The sequence below is a fragment of the Mobula hypostoma genome, chromosome 5 (assembly GCF_963921235.1).
Source record: "Mobula hypostoma chromosome 5, sMobHyp1.1, whole genome shotgun sequence".
Classification (NCBI taxonomy): domain Eukaryota; kingdom Metazoa; phylum Chordata; class Chondrichthyes; order Myliobatiformes; family Myliobatidae; genus Mobula; species Mobula hypostoma.
Window position 1 is genome coordinate 193,868,040 of NC_086101.1, and position 16,323 is coordinate 193,884,362.

The 16,323-nt window shown below is 47.6% G+C and overlaps 1 protein-coding gene across 5 annotated transcripts in view; it reads right to left on the reverse strand.

Annotated features, from left to right (window-relative positions):
- Positions 1-16,323, reverse strand: part of LOC134347255 (FYN-binding protein 1) — a 253,395-nt gene that overhangs the window by 86,208 nt on the left and 150,864 nt on the right. For all 5 annotated transcript variants that reach the window (XM_063049617.1, XM_063049616.1, XM_063049618.1 and 2 more), the window contains exon 6: positions 12,783-12,829. In XM_063049617.1, the coding sequence (XP_062905687.1) occupies positions 12,783-12,829 (47 nt within the window). The remainder of the gene's footprint in view (positions 1-12,782; positions 12,830-16,323) is intronic.

The following is a 16,323-nucleotide window of genomic DNA, read 5'->3' on the forward strand; positions in this document are numbered from 1 at the left end:
ATGCTTTTATGCACTGAGTTGCTGCCACATGATTGGCTGTTTAGATACTTGCATTAATGAGCAGGTGTACAGGTGTGTCTAATAAAGTGACTTTGGTAATAATTCACTTTGAACTTTGAGCATGTTGTTCACTAAACCTCAGTGACAATAATAAACAGATTTACCACTTCGAATTCCAGAATGATGGTCAAAACAACCGTCTACTCTTTCCCCCGGCTTCTCTTCTGATTTCCCTTGGTTCCCCTCCATCCACTTTAATAATGCGCTGGGGTCTGGATTTAGCGGGAAGAGGGCGTCACTGGCGGTGCATGTTCCAGCATTTGGAGTGGGATGTTCCTGTTGTGACTGCAGGACTCTGTTGGGCACCGGTAATGCAGAATACTGAGAGTTTGATTCACCGGCTCATCGACAAGACCGACGGAGAGCGAGCTGCAAGGCCCCTGTTGTGGTGCAGACCAGGCCCTCATTCAGGCCTCGGGGGTTACCTGCCGAGGTCAGCGGCGAAGGAGAGCTGGAGCTGGCTGTCTGCCTCTGGATTCTCTATTGGTGGGGAGCTGCAAGGCCCCTCCCGGTGGTGCTGCCCTCCAGTGTTTGCTCCTGGAAGGACAAGCTGGATTACTTTCACTTGTGGCTGCACTGCATGATATGAGGAACTGCTGTGGGCTTTTCCTGAAGAAATGTGGCTTCAGGTCGACATCCATGCACCATCGGCCTAAAGGCCATGACATTCAGGGATTGGGCTACATTATTACTTTTTAGATATTTTTTCTAACTATATGTTGGATGATTGGGAAGCTTTTAAAATCCAACAAAAGGCAATTAAAAATGCTATAAGGGAAAAGATGAAATACGAGGGCAAACTAGCCAATAATGTAAAGCAGGATACCAAAAGTTTTTTCAGTTATATAAAGAGTAAAGCGGGTGAGAGTTGATACTGGACCACTGGAAAATGATGCTGGTGAAGTCGTAATAGGGAACAAAGAAATGTCAGATGAACTGAATGGGTACTTTGCATCAGTCTTTACTGTGGAAGACACTAGCAGTGTGCCAGAGGTCTGTGAGTGTCAGGGGGTAGTTTGTAAAACACAGAAATAGGAATCTACAGCACATTACAGGCCCTTTGGCCAACAATGCTGTGCCTACCATGTAATCTACTCTAGAAACTGCCCAGAATTTCCCTACTGCATAGCCCTTGATTTTTCTAAGCTCCATGTACCTACTTAAGAGTCTCTTAAAAGACCCTATTGTATCCAGCTCTACCACCTTCACTGGCAGCCCATTCCACGCACCCACCATCCTCTCTGTGAATAACTTACCCCTGACATCTCCTCTGTACCTACTTCCTACTTCCAAGCACCTTAAAACAGCCCTGGGAAAAAGCCTCTGGCTACCCACATGATCAACGTTCCTCATGATCTTATACACCTCTATCAGGTCACCTCTCATTCTCCGTCGCTCCAAGGAGAAAAGGCCAAGTACACTCAATCTATTCTCATAAAGTATGCCCTCCAATCCAGGCAACATCCTTGTAAATCTCCTCTGCACTCTCTGCATAGTATCCAAATCCTTCCTGTAGTGAGGTGACCAGAACTGAACACAGTACCCAAGTGGGGTCTGACCAAGGTCTTATATAGCTGTAACGTTACCTCACGGCTCTTGAACTCAATCACTGGGTTGATGAATGCCAACACACCACGCGCCTTCTTAACAACACTGTTAACTTGCGCAGCAGCTTTGAGTGTCCCATCGGCACGGACCCCAAGATCTCTCTGATCCTCCACACTGCCAAGAGTTTTACCATTAATACTATATTCTGCCATCATATTTGACCTACCAAAATGAACCACTTCACACTTATCTGGGTTGAACTCCATCTGCCACTTCTCAGCCCAGTTTTGCAACATGTTGATGTCCTGCTGTAACCTCCTCAACCCTCCAGACAATCCACAACACCTCCAACCTTTGTGTCATCAGCAAACTTACCAACCCATCCCTCCACTTCCTCATCCAGGTCATTTATAAAAATCACGAAGAGTAAGGGTCCCAGAACAGATCCCTGAGGCACTCCACAGGGCACCAACCTCCATGCAGAATATGACCCGTCTACAACCACTCTTTGCCTTCTGTGGGCAAGCCAGTTCTGGATCCACAAAGCAATGTCCCCTTGGATCCCATACCTCATTCCTACCTGAAGGAGCCTTGCACGGGGAACCTTATCAAATGCCTTACTGAAATCCATATACACTACATCCACTGCTCTACACCTTCATCAATGTGTTTTGTTGCATCCTCAAAGAATTCAATCAGGCTCGTAAGGCATGACCTGCCCTTGACAAAGCCACGCTGACTATTCCTAATCAGCATGTCTCTCCACATGCTCATAAATCCTGCCTCTCAGGATCTTTTCCCAACAACTTGCCCACCACTGATGCAAGACCCACTGGTTTATAATTTCCTGGGCTATCTCTACTTCCTTTCTTGAACAAGGAAACAATGTTTGCAACTTTCCAATCCTCTGGTACTTCACTCATCCCTACTGATGATGCAAAGATCATCGCCAGAGGCTCAGCAATCTCCTCCCTCGCTTCCCACAATAGCCTGGGGTACATCTCATCTGGTCCTGGCGACTTATCAGACTTACTACCTTTCAACAGCTCCAGCACATTCTCTTTCTTAAAGTCTATACACTCAAGTGTTTCAGTCCGCTGTAAGTCATCCCCACAATTACCAAGGCCCTTTTCAAGGACTTAGGAGCCCTCTGGCAAGACTCCCAGAAAGTTAATTTACAGGTTGAGTCTGTGGTAAAGAAGGCAAATGCAATGTTGGCATTTATTTCAAGGGGAACAGAATATAAAAGCAAGGAAACAATGTTGGGGCTTTATAAGACACTAGTTGGCGGCACTTAGAGTATTGTTGCCAGTTTTGGGCCCCATATCTCAGAAAGGATGTCTTGTCATTGGAGAGAGTCCAGAGGAGGTACAGGAGCAATGAAGGGGTTAACATATGAGGAGTGTTTGGCAGCTTTGGGCCTGTACTCACTGGAATTTAGAAAAATGTTGGGGAATCCCAATGAAACCTACTGAGAGTTGAAAGAACTAGATAGAGTGGACGTGGAGAGGATGGTTCCTCTGGTGGGGTTATCCAGAACTAGAGGGCACAGCCTCAAAATTGAGGACCTTTTAGAACAGAGGTAAGGAGGAATTTTTTTTAGCCAGAGAGTAGTGAATCTGTGGAATGCTCTGCCACAGACTGCGGTGGAGGCCAAGTCCGTGGGTATATTTAAGGCAGAAGTTGATAGTTTCCTGATCGGTCAGGTGAACAAAGGATATGGCGAGAAGGCAGGTGTATAGGGTTGTGTGGGATCCGGAATCAGCCATGATGGAATGGGGGAGCAGACTCGATGGGCCGAATAGCCTAATTCTGCTCCCACATCTTATGTTTTTGTGCTATCATAGTTATAGGTACGATACATTCTACGTGCTGTGCCTGACTGTTGGCACTGTGTCTTGCACCCTGGCCTGAGAGGGACGCTGTTTTGTTTGGCTGTAGTCATGAGTATGGTTGAATGACAATTAAATATGACAGCCACCTTCAATGTTTCCGAAGTTAGTCTGGCCCGTGAGCTCCATCCCACACTAGTGCCTCGAAATGAGTCAATTTCTCATTAACTCACACTGTTACAGTCAGAGTTGCGAAATAGCTGCAACTGTGCTTTCGTTTTTAAAAGAGGTTCTGCATTTACTGTGACAAGTTATACAGAACAGAAACAGGCCCTTTGGCCCAACTCGTCGATGCCGACCCAAAATAATTGATTGCATAAGTGTTCACCCCCTTTAATGTGACATTCCAAATCATCACTGGTGGAACCAATTGGTTTCAGAAGTCACATATTTAGACAAATGGAGATCACCTGTGTGCAGTCAAGGTGTTTCAATTGACTGTGGTAAAAATACAAGTTGTAGCTGGAAGTTCCAACTGCTGGTGAGTTAGTATCTTGGCAAAAACTACAATGTGAAGACAAAGGAACACTCCAAGTGTTGGCTGCTTGAGGAACTCAGGCTCAAAGTTGATGACCTGGAATCTGAGCTTCAAACACTGTGGCTCATTAGGGAGGGAGAGAATTCCCTGGATTCTCTGTTTCAGGAGGTGGTCACACCCGTTAGATTAGCTGCCTCAAAGTCGGTCTGTGGTCAGGGACAAGGGGGTGTGACTGCGAGTGGGATCCAAGAGACAGTGCTGGAGGAGCCTCAGCCCTCGAGCTAGTCCAACAGGTCTGAGATTCTTGCTCCCTGTGTGGATGAGAGTGAGGGCTGTAGGAAGGATGAGCAACCTAACTGTGGCACTGTAGTTCAGGGAGCCACTCAAAAGGGGGGAGAGACGAGAAATGTGGTGGTAATTGGGGATAGTATAGTCAGGGGAATAGGCAAAGTTCTCTGTCGTGTGGATAGAGCATCCCGAAGGGTGTGTTGCCTGCCTGGTTCCAGGGTTCAGGACATCTTATCTGGCCTGAAGAGGAATTTGCTGTGGGAGGGGAAAGTTGTCATGGTCCATGTGGATACCAATGACATAGGTAGAACGAGGAAAGAGGTTTTGCTGAGGGAATTTGAGCAGCCAGGGACTAAATTAAAAAACAGAACCAAAAAGCTAGTAATCTCTGGATCACCTCCTGAGCCACATGCAAATTGGCATAGGGTCAAGAAGACTAGAGAGTTAAATGTGAAGCTCCATGGTGGTGTGGGAGAAGCGGGTTTGAATTCATGGGAAATTGGCACCAGGATTGGGGAAGGAGGGAGCTGTACCAATGGGACGGGCTCCACCTGAACTGTGATGGGACCTGGATCCTAGCGAATCGCATAACGGGCTGTGGACAGGGCTTTAAACTAAATAGTAGTGGGAGGGGGAGCAACAGATTGGAGAAGGAAGTACGGATAAAGTAAAAGAGAAAAGTGTAGATAAAGGTAAAGAAAAAGCAAAAGATAAGAAAGGGAAATGTAAGAGTGGACTAAAGAAAAGTCAAGTGCAAAAGAGAATTGAATTGACTTTATTACTTACATTCTTCACATACGTGAGGAGTACAACTCTTTGCATTACATCTGTCTAAATGTGCAATCAGTAATTTATAATAAATAGAACAGTCAATGTAACATAGAAATACACTTAAATCAGCATGAGTTAATCAGTCTGATGTCCTGGTGGAAGAAGCTGTCCCAGAGCCTGTTGGTCCTGGCTTTTATGCTGCGGTACCATTTCCCCGATGGTAGCAGCTAGAACAGTTTGTGGTTGGGTGACTTGGGCCTCCAATGATCCTTCCGGCCTATTTTCACACCTGTCTTTGTAAATGTGCTGAATCATGGGAAGTCCACAACTACAGATGTGCTGGGCTGTCCACACCACTCTCTGTAGAGACCTGCGATTGAGGGAAGTACAGTTCCCATACCAGGCAGTGATGCAGCCAGTCAGGATGCTCTCAATTGTGCCCCTGTACAAAGTTCTTAGGATCTGGAGGCCAATACCAAATTTTCTCAACCACCTGAAGTGAAAGAGGCACTGTTGTGCTTTTTTCACCACACAGCTGGTATGTACAGACCATGTGAGATCCTCGGTGATGTTTATGCTGAGGAACTTAAAGCTGTTCATCCTCTCAACCCCAGGTCCATTGATGTCAGTAGGAGTCAGCCTGTCTCCATTCTTCCTGTAATCCACAACCAGCTCCTTTGTCTTTGTGACATTGAGGGAGAGGTTCCTTGTTATTGTTTGAGATTAGGCCAATCAATGTAGTGTCGTCCACAAATTTAATTAGCAGATTGGAGCTGTGGGTGGCGATACAGTCATGGGTATATAGGGAATAAAGGAGGGGGCTTAGTACACAGCCCTGAGGGGAACCTGTGTTGAGAGTCAGAGGGGCAGAGGTGAGGGAGCCCACTCTTACCACCTGCTGGCGATCTGACAGGAAGTCCATGATCCATCTGCACAAGGCAGGGTGAAGGCTGATGTCTCTAAGCTTCCTGTCGAGCCTGGATGAAACTGTGGTTTGAATGCTGAACTGTAGACCAAGAACAGCATTCTCACATAAGCATCCTTCTTCTCCAGATGTATAAGGATGGTGTGTAGAGCAGTGGCTATTGTGTTATCTGTCGACCGGTTGTGTTGGTAGGTGAATTGTAGGGGGTCCAGTTTAGGTGGTAGCAAGCTGCAGGTGTAATCCTTGACCAGCCTCTCAAAGCATTTGCTTATTGTTGAGGTGAGTGTGACAGGACGCCAGTCGTTCAGACATGTTACCTTGGTCTTTTTAGGAACAGGGACAATGATGGATGTTTTGAAGCAGGAGGGCACTCTACACTGGGAGAGGGAGAGATTAAAAATGTCTGTAAACACACCTGCCAGTTGTGCCACGCACATCCTGAGTACCCACCCTGGGATGCCGTCCGGTCCCGGAGCCCTGCGACTGTCCACTCGCTGGAAACACCTGCGTACCTCAGCCTCAGAGATGACCAGGTTGCAAGTTGTAGCGGTGGCTTTCCTCGGAGGGTCAGAGTTAGCAACATCGAACCGAGTATAAAAGCGATTGAGCTCATCTGGGAGAGAGGCTGCGATGTTGGCAGCATCACAACGTTTGGCTTTGTAGTCTGCGATGGTATGCAGCCCTCGCCACAGGTCCCGTGTGCTATTCATTGTAAATCTTGACCCAAACTTGTCCCTGTATTGTTGTTTCGCAGCCTTGATAGCTTTGTGCAGAGCATAGCTGCTTTTCTTGGGCTCCTGCTGATTGCCGGCAGTGTAAGCTCTATGTCACGTGGTCGGTGCTGCTCGCAAAGAACTATTGATCCAGGGTTTCTGGTTCGGGGAGACCCTGACCGACTTCTGGGGGACAACATCATTGATGAACTTCCGGATGAAGCACATGACTCCATTCGTGAACTTGGAGACATCCTCAACATGGAAGACATTTCAGTCGATGCTATCGAAGCAGTCCTGCAGCATGGAGACCCATTGGTCGGACCAACAGTGGACGGTTTTAACTACGGCCGCCTGTTTCAGCTTCTGCCTGTAAGTCGGCAAAAGCAGGATTGAAGAGTGGTCTGATTTTCCAAAAGCTGGGCAAAGGAGAGCTTTACAAGCATTGTGGAAGGGAGTGTAGCAGTGGTCAAGTGTTTTATCTCCACGAGTGCTCACCTGGATGTGCTGACGAAACTTCGGAGAGACTTTAGTTAGCGACATTCGATTAAAGTCACCGGCGATGATGAAGGCAGCCTCTGGGTGCGCAGTCTCCAGCGTGTTGATGGTCTCGTACAGTTCCTTGAGAGCCAGGTCAGTATCAGCCTGCAGTGAAATGTACGCCACTGTGATGGTAACAGCCGTGAACTCCCAAGGCAGCCAGAAAGGTCTGCACAACCGCACCAGGTATTCCAGATCAGGGGAACAAAAGGATTTGAGGGCATGCACATTCTGGGGGTCGCACCAAGCATTGTGGACCATAAAGCACACCCCTCCTCCTTTACTCTTCCCAGAGAGGTTCCTCAACCTGTCTGCCCAGAACAGGGAGAACCCAGAGGGCTCGATGGAATGATCCGGTATCTCCTCCATCAGCCAGGTCTCCACGAAGCACAAAACATTGCACTCCTTTGTTTCCCGCTGATAGGAGATTCTGGCTCTCAGTTCACAAAGCTTGTTATCCAGGGACTGAACGTTAGACAGGAGTATGCTAGGGAGCGGTGGCCGATTAGCACGAGAAAAAAGATTACAGGATTTTAAAAGTACAATGAGTGTAAGGGCACTTTATCTGAATGCCCGTAGAATTTGAACTTGTGGCACAAATCAGTACAAAGGGGTATGCTTTAGTGGCCATTACTGAGACAAGGTTGCAGGGTGGAGAGGATTGGGAATTGAATACCCAACGATATCAAGTAATACAGAAGGATAGGCAGGAAGATAAGGGAGGTGGGGTAACGCTCTTAATTAAAGATGAGATCAGGGTGATAGTGAGAGACGATACAAGATCTAAGGAGCAGAATGTTGAATCCATCTGGGTAGAGATTAGGAATAGTAAAGAGAAAGAAATCACTGGTGGAAGTTGTCTATCAGCCACCGAATAATAACATTACAATGGCACAGGCCATAAACATAGAAATATCTGAGGCACATAAGAATAGAACAGCAGTTATCGTGGGGGACTTTCACTTGCACATAGATGGGGTGAATCAAGTTGGTGGAGGCAGTCTTGAGGAGGACTTCACAGAATGCATCCATGACGGCTTTCTTGAGCAGCATGTTACTGAACCTACAAGGGAATGTGCTATCTTAGATATGGTCCTGTGCAATGAGACAGGTAAAATTATTTATCTTGTAGTTAGGGATCCTCTTGGAAAGAATGACACAGTATGACTGAGTTTCTCATACAAATGGAGGGTGCGTTAGTTCGATTGCCTAAACAATGGAGACTACAATGGAATGAGGGAGAATTTGGCTAGTTTAGACTAGGAACTCAGGCTATATGGTGGGACAGTTAAGGAACAGTGGAAGACTTTCAAAGAGATTTTTCATGGTGCTCAACAAAAGTATATTCCAGTTAAAAGCAAAGACAGTGAGGGTGGGGAGAGCCAGCCTCGGATAACTAAGGAAATAAGAAGAAGGTATTAAACTAAAGGCTTGTGCATACAGAGTCACCAAGAGAAGTGGTAAACTGGAAGATTGGGAAAACTTTAAAAAACAACAAAGTACCACTAAGCAAGCAATAAAGAAAGGGAAGCTAGATTATGAAAATAAACTAGCACAAAATATAAAAATGGATAGTAAAAGTTTTAATCATTATATAAAGCGGAAAAGGGTGGCTAAAGTGAATGTTAGTCCCTTGGAGGACAAGAAGGAGGAATTGATATTGGGTAATGAGGAAATGGCCGAGGCTTTGAATGACTATTTTGTGTCGGTCTTCATGGTGGAGTCCACGTCTAACATGCCAAAGAGAGATGTTATGGATGCGATGGGAGGTGAGGACCTCGATACAATAGTACTGAAAGAAATGACAGAAGTTATTGCAGAGGCTTTGGTGATAACTTACTAAAATTCTCTGGACTCTAGGCAGGTCCTGGCAGATTGGGAGACGGCGAATGTTAAGCCACTGTTCAAAAGAGGATGTAGGCAAAAGGCAGGTAACTATAGGCCAGTTCGTTTAACATCTGTAGTTGGAAAAATGCTTGAAGCTATCATTAAAGAAGAAATAGCAAGGCATCTGGAAAGAAATGGATTCATCAGGCAGTCACAGCATGGATTCAGCAAAGGCAGATCCTGTTTGACAAACTTACTGGAGTTCTTTGAGGATGTAGTGTGGTGAATAGAGGGGAACAGATGGACGTTATTTACTTGGATTTCCAGAAGGCATTCGATAAGATGTCTCATTAAAGACATCCATATGATAAGGATGCACAGAATCGGGGTGATTTATTAGCATGGATAGAGGACTGGTTAACTGATAGAAAGCAGAGAGTTGGGATACATGGGTGTTACTCTGGTTGGCAATCAGTGGTGAGCGATGTGCCACAGGGGTCAGTGCTGGGCCTGCAACTGTTCACGATACACATTAACAATGTGGAAGAGGGGGCCGAGTGTAGAGTCTCTAAGTTTGCTGATGATACTAAATTGAATGAAAAAGCAAATTGTGCAGAAGATATAGGGAGTGTGCAGAGAGATATAGATGGGTTAAGTTAGTGGGCAAGGGTCTGGCAGATGGAGTGCAATGTTGGTAAATGTGAGGTCATCCACTTTGGAAGGAAAAATGGAACAGCAGATTATTATTTAAATAATCTGTGCAGAAGGACTTGGGAGTGCTTGTGCATGAATCACAAAAGGTTGGTTTGCAGGTGCAGCAGGCTATCAAGAAGGCAAATGGGTTGTTGGCCTTCGTTGCTAGAGGGATTGAACTTAAGAGCAGGGAGGTTATACTGCAACTATACAGGGTACTGGTGAGGCCACATATGGAGTACTGTGTGCAGTTCTGGTCTCTCTACTTGAGGAAGGATATACTGACTTTGGAGGCAGTGCAGAGGTTCACCAGGTTGATTCCAAAGATGAGGGGGTTAGACTACGAGGAGAGATTGAGTCACCTGGGACTGAACTCGCTGGAATTCAGAAGAATGAGAGGAGATCTTATAGAAACATATAAAATTATGAAAGGAATAGATAAGATAGAGGCAGGAAAGTTGTTTCCACTGGTACATGAGACTAGAACTAGGGGACATTGCCTCAAGATTCAGGGGAGAAGATTTAGGACGGAGATGAGGAGGAACTGCTTTTCCCAGAGAGTGGCAAATCTGTGGAATTCTCTGCCCAATGCAGGGGAGGCTACCTCAGTAAATATATTTCAGACAAGGTTGGATAGATTTTTGTGAAGTAGGGGAATTAAGGGTTATGGGGGAAAGGCAGGTTGGTGGAGATGAGTCCATGGCCAAATCAGCCATGATCTTATTGAATGGTAGAGCAGGCTTGATGAGACAGATGGCCGACTCCTGCTCCTATTTCTTATGTTCCTAAAAAGCACAAGTCATAAGATGGATACAAGAACACTTCCAAGTCACTGAATATCCCTTGGAGTGCTGTTAGGTCAATCATCAAGAAATGGAAAGAATACGGCACAGCTGTAAATCTGCCTAGAGCAGCTGTCCTCAAAAACTGAGTGACTGTGCAAGAAGGGGTCTAGTGGGGGGGGGGGTCACCAAAATGAATGCAGCAAAATACAGTGAAATCCCAGAGGAAACCCGATGCAGTCTGCAGGAGAACTGCGACCTGAGAGATTTGTTCTTCAGCAAGACAATGACCACAAGCATAAAGCCAAAGCTACACAGAAATGTCTTAAACGCAACAAAGTTAACGTCCTGGGGTGGCCAAGTCGGAGTCCAGACCGCAATTCAATTGAGAATTTGTGGCTGGACTTGAAAAGGGCTGCTCACTCACGATCCCCATTCAATCTGACAGAGCTTGAGTACATTTGTTAAGAAGAATAGGGACAAACTGCAGTGTCCAGATGTGCAAAGCTGATAGAAACCTATCCACACAGACTCAAAGCTGTAATTGCTGCCAAAGGTGCATCTACTAAATACTGACTTGAAGGGGGCAAGTAATTATGCAATCAATTATTGTGTTTAATATTTTAATTAATTTAGATCACTTTGTATAGAGCTGTTTTCACTTTGACCTGAAAGAGTGTTTTCCTGTTGATCAGTGTCAAAAAAAAGCCAAATTAAATCCATTGTGATTCAATGCTGTAAAACAACAAAAAATGGAAACTTCCAAAAGGTGGGGTGAATACGTTTTCTAGGCACTGTATGTACTGCCACTAAACTACGAATTTCAGAATCATTAAACCTGGTGCCAGTGTCATTAAACCTGATTCTGATATTGATTCACGCACATCGAAACATACAGTGAAATGCCCCATTTGCGTCAACAACCAACACAGTGAGGTGGGGGCAGCCTGCAAGTGTTGCCATAACATGCCCACAGCTCACCGAATCCCACCTGTGACACCTCTGGAATGTGGGAGAAAACCGGAGCGTCTGTAGGAAAACCGTGTGCTCACGGGGAGGACGTACAAACTCCTTACAGACGCCAGCAAGAATTAAACTCCGATCACGAGTGCTGTAAAGCGTTAACGCTGACCTCGAGGCTGCTGTGATCCCACTTATGCCAATGTAGAGGATGATTTTGGTATTTATTTTTTCAAGTTAGATTTATTGTCATTCAACCGTACACATCTATACCGTCAAATGAAACAACGTCCCTCCCGACACAGGTGCACAACACAGTACATAGAACTCACATACACAAAACATGAAGTAATATTGCCACACATAAATTTAGAAGCAATAAGGTGCATTCATGACACAAGTTAAAATGGAAAAATATTGTATCATTTCTTAATGCATGCATTACCAAATGACAATAAAAGAGGACTGCGTGTCCTCATAATCATAAAATGTAAACAATATAATGCTACCAGTGCTTCATACGTGATGAGAAGTGGGCGGGGCAAGAAGTTCAGTAGTGTTACGGCCTTGGGGAAGAAGCGGTTTCCCATCCTAACAGTCCTTGTCTTAATGCCTACGGTATCTCCTGACTGATGGTAGGGAACAGAGAGAGACTGTTGGAAGGATTGGAGGGATCACTGACAACGCTAAGGGCCCTGTGCAAGCAGCGCTCCTGGTAATCTTTCGATAGGTGGGTTACCCGTAATAAAAGGAATTTTAAGGTAGTATATGGAATGTCCTCTGTGTGGAGTGCGTGGGTTATCTCTGGGTCCTCCGGTTTCCTCCCTCACTCAAAAGACATACAGGGTAGGTTAACTGGTCATTGTAACTGTCATGCGACTAGATGAGGGTTAAATCGGGCTTGTCGTGCGACAAGGTCAGGGTTAAATCGGGCTTGTCGTGGTTCGCTGGGCGGTGCAGCTCAAAGGGAAAGAAGTGCCTGTTCCGCTCTGCATCGCTAAATAAATTAATAAACACACACACACAGACACACAGCCACACACACTCACACACAGACACATATACACACACCTACACAGACATACACACACACAGACACACCTTGATAATAAGTTTAATTTGACCTTTGAACGTCAAGATGGCAAACTGATAAATCCCCAGCTGGTACACTTCTTTTTCCAGTGGGACCAGATGTGTTCCACTCCCAAAAATAGACTTCAGCATGGACCCACTATCACACAATTCACAACATAACCGCGCCAAAATCCTAAGGACACAGCATGCATTTTAAATATCCAGTCGTACCTGTAGCTGTCCAAATCTTCGTACATTTCACCATCTGAATCATCTTTCTGAAATCAAATGAGTATCACGGTCAGTCACCATCTTCTGAAAGTTGAAGTGGGCAGAAGGAGTGGCCTCCTCCTGTCCTGATTCAAGTGTATACACACTTGTACACGTCTTCTCGTTGGGATTTTAAATTACTTTATTATTATTAAACTCTGCCCACCAAGCACATTCTCCCCTGTCTGTCTTTCCCCCATCACACGCACGCAAACACACATATGCCTAAACAGGTATGTAGACATACCAACTACAACACCCACAGATATATTCCACAATTACATTCTCTAACAGCGATCCTTTAACTGCGAAGGAGCTGGGGATTTGTGGGGCTCTATGATGGAGCTGGGGGCGTGTGGTCTTGTGATGGAGGTGGGGATTTGAATGGTCTTGCGATGGAGCTGTGGATTTGTGTGGTCCTGCGATGGAGCTGGGGACTTGGGTGTTGTGTGGTCCTGCGATGGAGCTGGGCATTTGTGTGGTCCTGCGACGCAGCTGGGGACTTGTGTGGTCCTGCGACGCAGCTGGGGACTTGTGTGGTCCTGCGATGGAGCTGGGGATGTGTGGTTCTGCGATGGAGCTGGGGACTTGTGTGGTCCTGCGATGGAGCTGGGGATTTGTGTGGTCCTGCGATGGAGCTGGGCATTTGTGTGGTCCTGCGATGGAGCCGGGGATTTGTGGGGCTCTATGATGGAGCTGGGGATTTGTGGGGCTCTATGATGGAGCTGGGGATTTGTGTGGTCCTGCGATGGAGCTGTGGATTTGTGTGGTCCTGCGATGGAGCTGGGGATTTGTGGGGATTTGTGGGGCTCTAGGATGGAGCTGGGGATTTGTGGGGCTCTAGGATGGAGCTGGGGATTTGTGTGGTCTTGTGATGGAGCTGGCGATTTTTTGGGTCTATGATGGACCTGGGGACTTGTGTGGTCCTGCGATGGAGCTGGGGATTTGTGGGTCTTGTGATGGAGCTGGGGATTTGTGGGGCTTATGATGGAGCTGGGGATTTGTGTGGTCCTGCGATGGATCTGGAGATTTGTGTGGTCCTGCGATGGAGCTGGGGATTTGTGTGGTCCTGCGATAGAGCTGGGGATTTGTGTGGTCCTGCGATGGAGCTGGGGATTTGTGTGGTCCTGCGATGGAGCTGTGCATTTGTATGGTCTTACGATGGAGCTGGGGATTTGTGTGGTCTTGTGATGGAGCAGGGGATTTGTGGGGCTCTAGGATGGAGCTGGGGATTTGTGCGGCTCTAGGATGGAGCTGGGGATTTGTGGGGCTCTAGGATGGAGCTGGGGATTTGTGGGGCTCTAGGATGGAGCTGGCGATTTTTTGGGTCTATGATGGACCTGGGGATTTGTGTGGTCCTGCGATGGAGCTGGGGATTTGTGGGTCTTGTGATGGAGCTGGGGATTTGTGGGGCTTATGATGGAGCTTGGGATTTGTGTGGTCCTGCGATGGAGCTGGGGATTTGTGTGGTCCTGCGATGGAGCTGGGGATTTGTGTGGTCCTGCAATGGAGCTGTGGATTTGTGTGGTCCTGCGATGGAGTTGTGGATTTGTGTGGTCTTACGATGGAGCTGGCAATTTTTTGGGCTCCATGATGGAGCTGGGGATTTGTGTGACCCTGCGATGGAGCTGGGGATTTGTGTGGTCCTGCGATGGAGCTGTGGATTTGTGTGGTCTTGCGATGGAGCTGTGGATTTGTGTGGTTTTGCGATGGAGCTGGGGATTTGTGTGGTCTTGCGATGGAGCTGGGGATTTGTGTGGTCTTGCGATGGAGCTGGGGATTTGTGGGGCTCTAGGATGGAGCTGGGGATTTGTGGGGCTCTAGGATGGAGCTGGGGATTTGTGTGGTCTTGCGATGGAGCTGGCGATTTTTTGGGTCTATGATGGACCTGGGGATTTGTGTGGTCCTGCGATGGAGCTGGGGATTTGTGGGTCTTGTGATGGAGCTGGGGATTTGTGGGGCTTATGATGGAGCTGGGGATTTGTGTGGTCCTGCGATGGAGCTGGGGATTTGTGTGGTCCTGCGATGGAGCTGTGGATTTGTGTGGTCTTACGATGGAGCTGGCAATTTTTTGGGCTCTATGATGGAGCTGGGGATTTGTGTGGTCCTGCGATGGAGCTGGGGATTTGTGGGTCTTGTGATGGAGATGGGGATTTGTTTGGTCCTGCGATGGAGCTGGGCATTTGTGTGGTCCTGCAATGGAGCTGGGCATTTGTGTGGTCCTGCGATGGAGCTGGGCATTTGTGTGGTCCTGCGATGGAGCTGGGCATTTGTGTGGTCCTGCAATGGAGCTGGGGATTTCTGTGGTCCTGAGATGCAGCTGGGGACTTGTGTGGTCCTGCGGCGGAGCTGGGGACGTGTGGTCCTGCGATGGAGCTGGGGACTTGTGTGGTCCTGCAACGGAGCTGGGGATTTGTGTGGTCCTGCGACGGAGCTGGGGATTTGTGTGGTCCTGCGACGGAGCTGGGGATTTGTGTGGTCCTGCGACAGAGCTGGGCATTTGTGTGGTTCTGCGACGGAGCTGGGGATTTGTGTGGTCCTGCGACGGAGCTGGGGATTTGTGTGGTCCTGCGACAGAGCTGGGCATTTGTGTGGTTCTGCGACGGAGCTGGGGATTTGTGTGGTCTTGTGATGGAGCTGGGGATTTGTGTGGTCCTGCGATGGAGCTGTGGATTTGTGTGGTCCTGCGATGGAGCTGGGGATTTGTGTGGTCCTGCGATGGAGCTGGGCATTTGTGTGGTCTTGCGATGGAGCTGGGCATTTGTGTGGTCTTGCGATGGAGCTGGGGATTTGTGGGGCTCTATGATGGAGCTGGGGATTTGTGGGGCTCTATGATGGAGCTGGGGATTTGTGTGGTCCTGCGATGGAGCTGTGGATTTGTGTGGTCTTGCGATGGAGCTGGGCATTTGTGTGGTCCTGCGATGGAGCTGGGGATTTGTGTGGTCCTGCGATGGAGCTGTGGATTTGTGTGGTCTTACGATGGAGCTGGCAATTTTTTGGGCTCTATGATGGAGCTGGGGATTTGTGGGTCTTGTGATGGAGATGGGGATTTGTTTGGTCTTGCGATGGAGCTGGGGATTTGTGTGATCCTGCGATGGAGCTGGGCATTTGTGTGGTCTTGCGATGGAGCTGGGGATTTGTGGGGCTCTATGATGGAGCTGGGGATTTGTGTGGTCCTGTGATGGAGCTGGAGATTTGTGTGGTCCTGCGATGGAGCTGGGGATTTGTGTGGTCCTGCGAAGGAGCTGGGGATTTGTGTGGTCCTGCGAAGGAGCTGGGGATTTGTGTGGTCCTGCGATGGAGCTGGGGATTTGTGTGGTCTTGTAATGGAGCTAGGGATTTGTGGGTCTTGCGATGGGGATGGGGATTTGTGGGTCTTGCGATGGGGATTTGAGATTCTTGTGATGGAGATGGGGATTTGTGGGTCTTGCGATGGGAATGGGGATTTGTGTGGCTCTGCCAAAGGGCCTTCTCTTTGGGGATCTGGAGTCTGGGAGGAGGC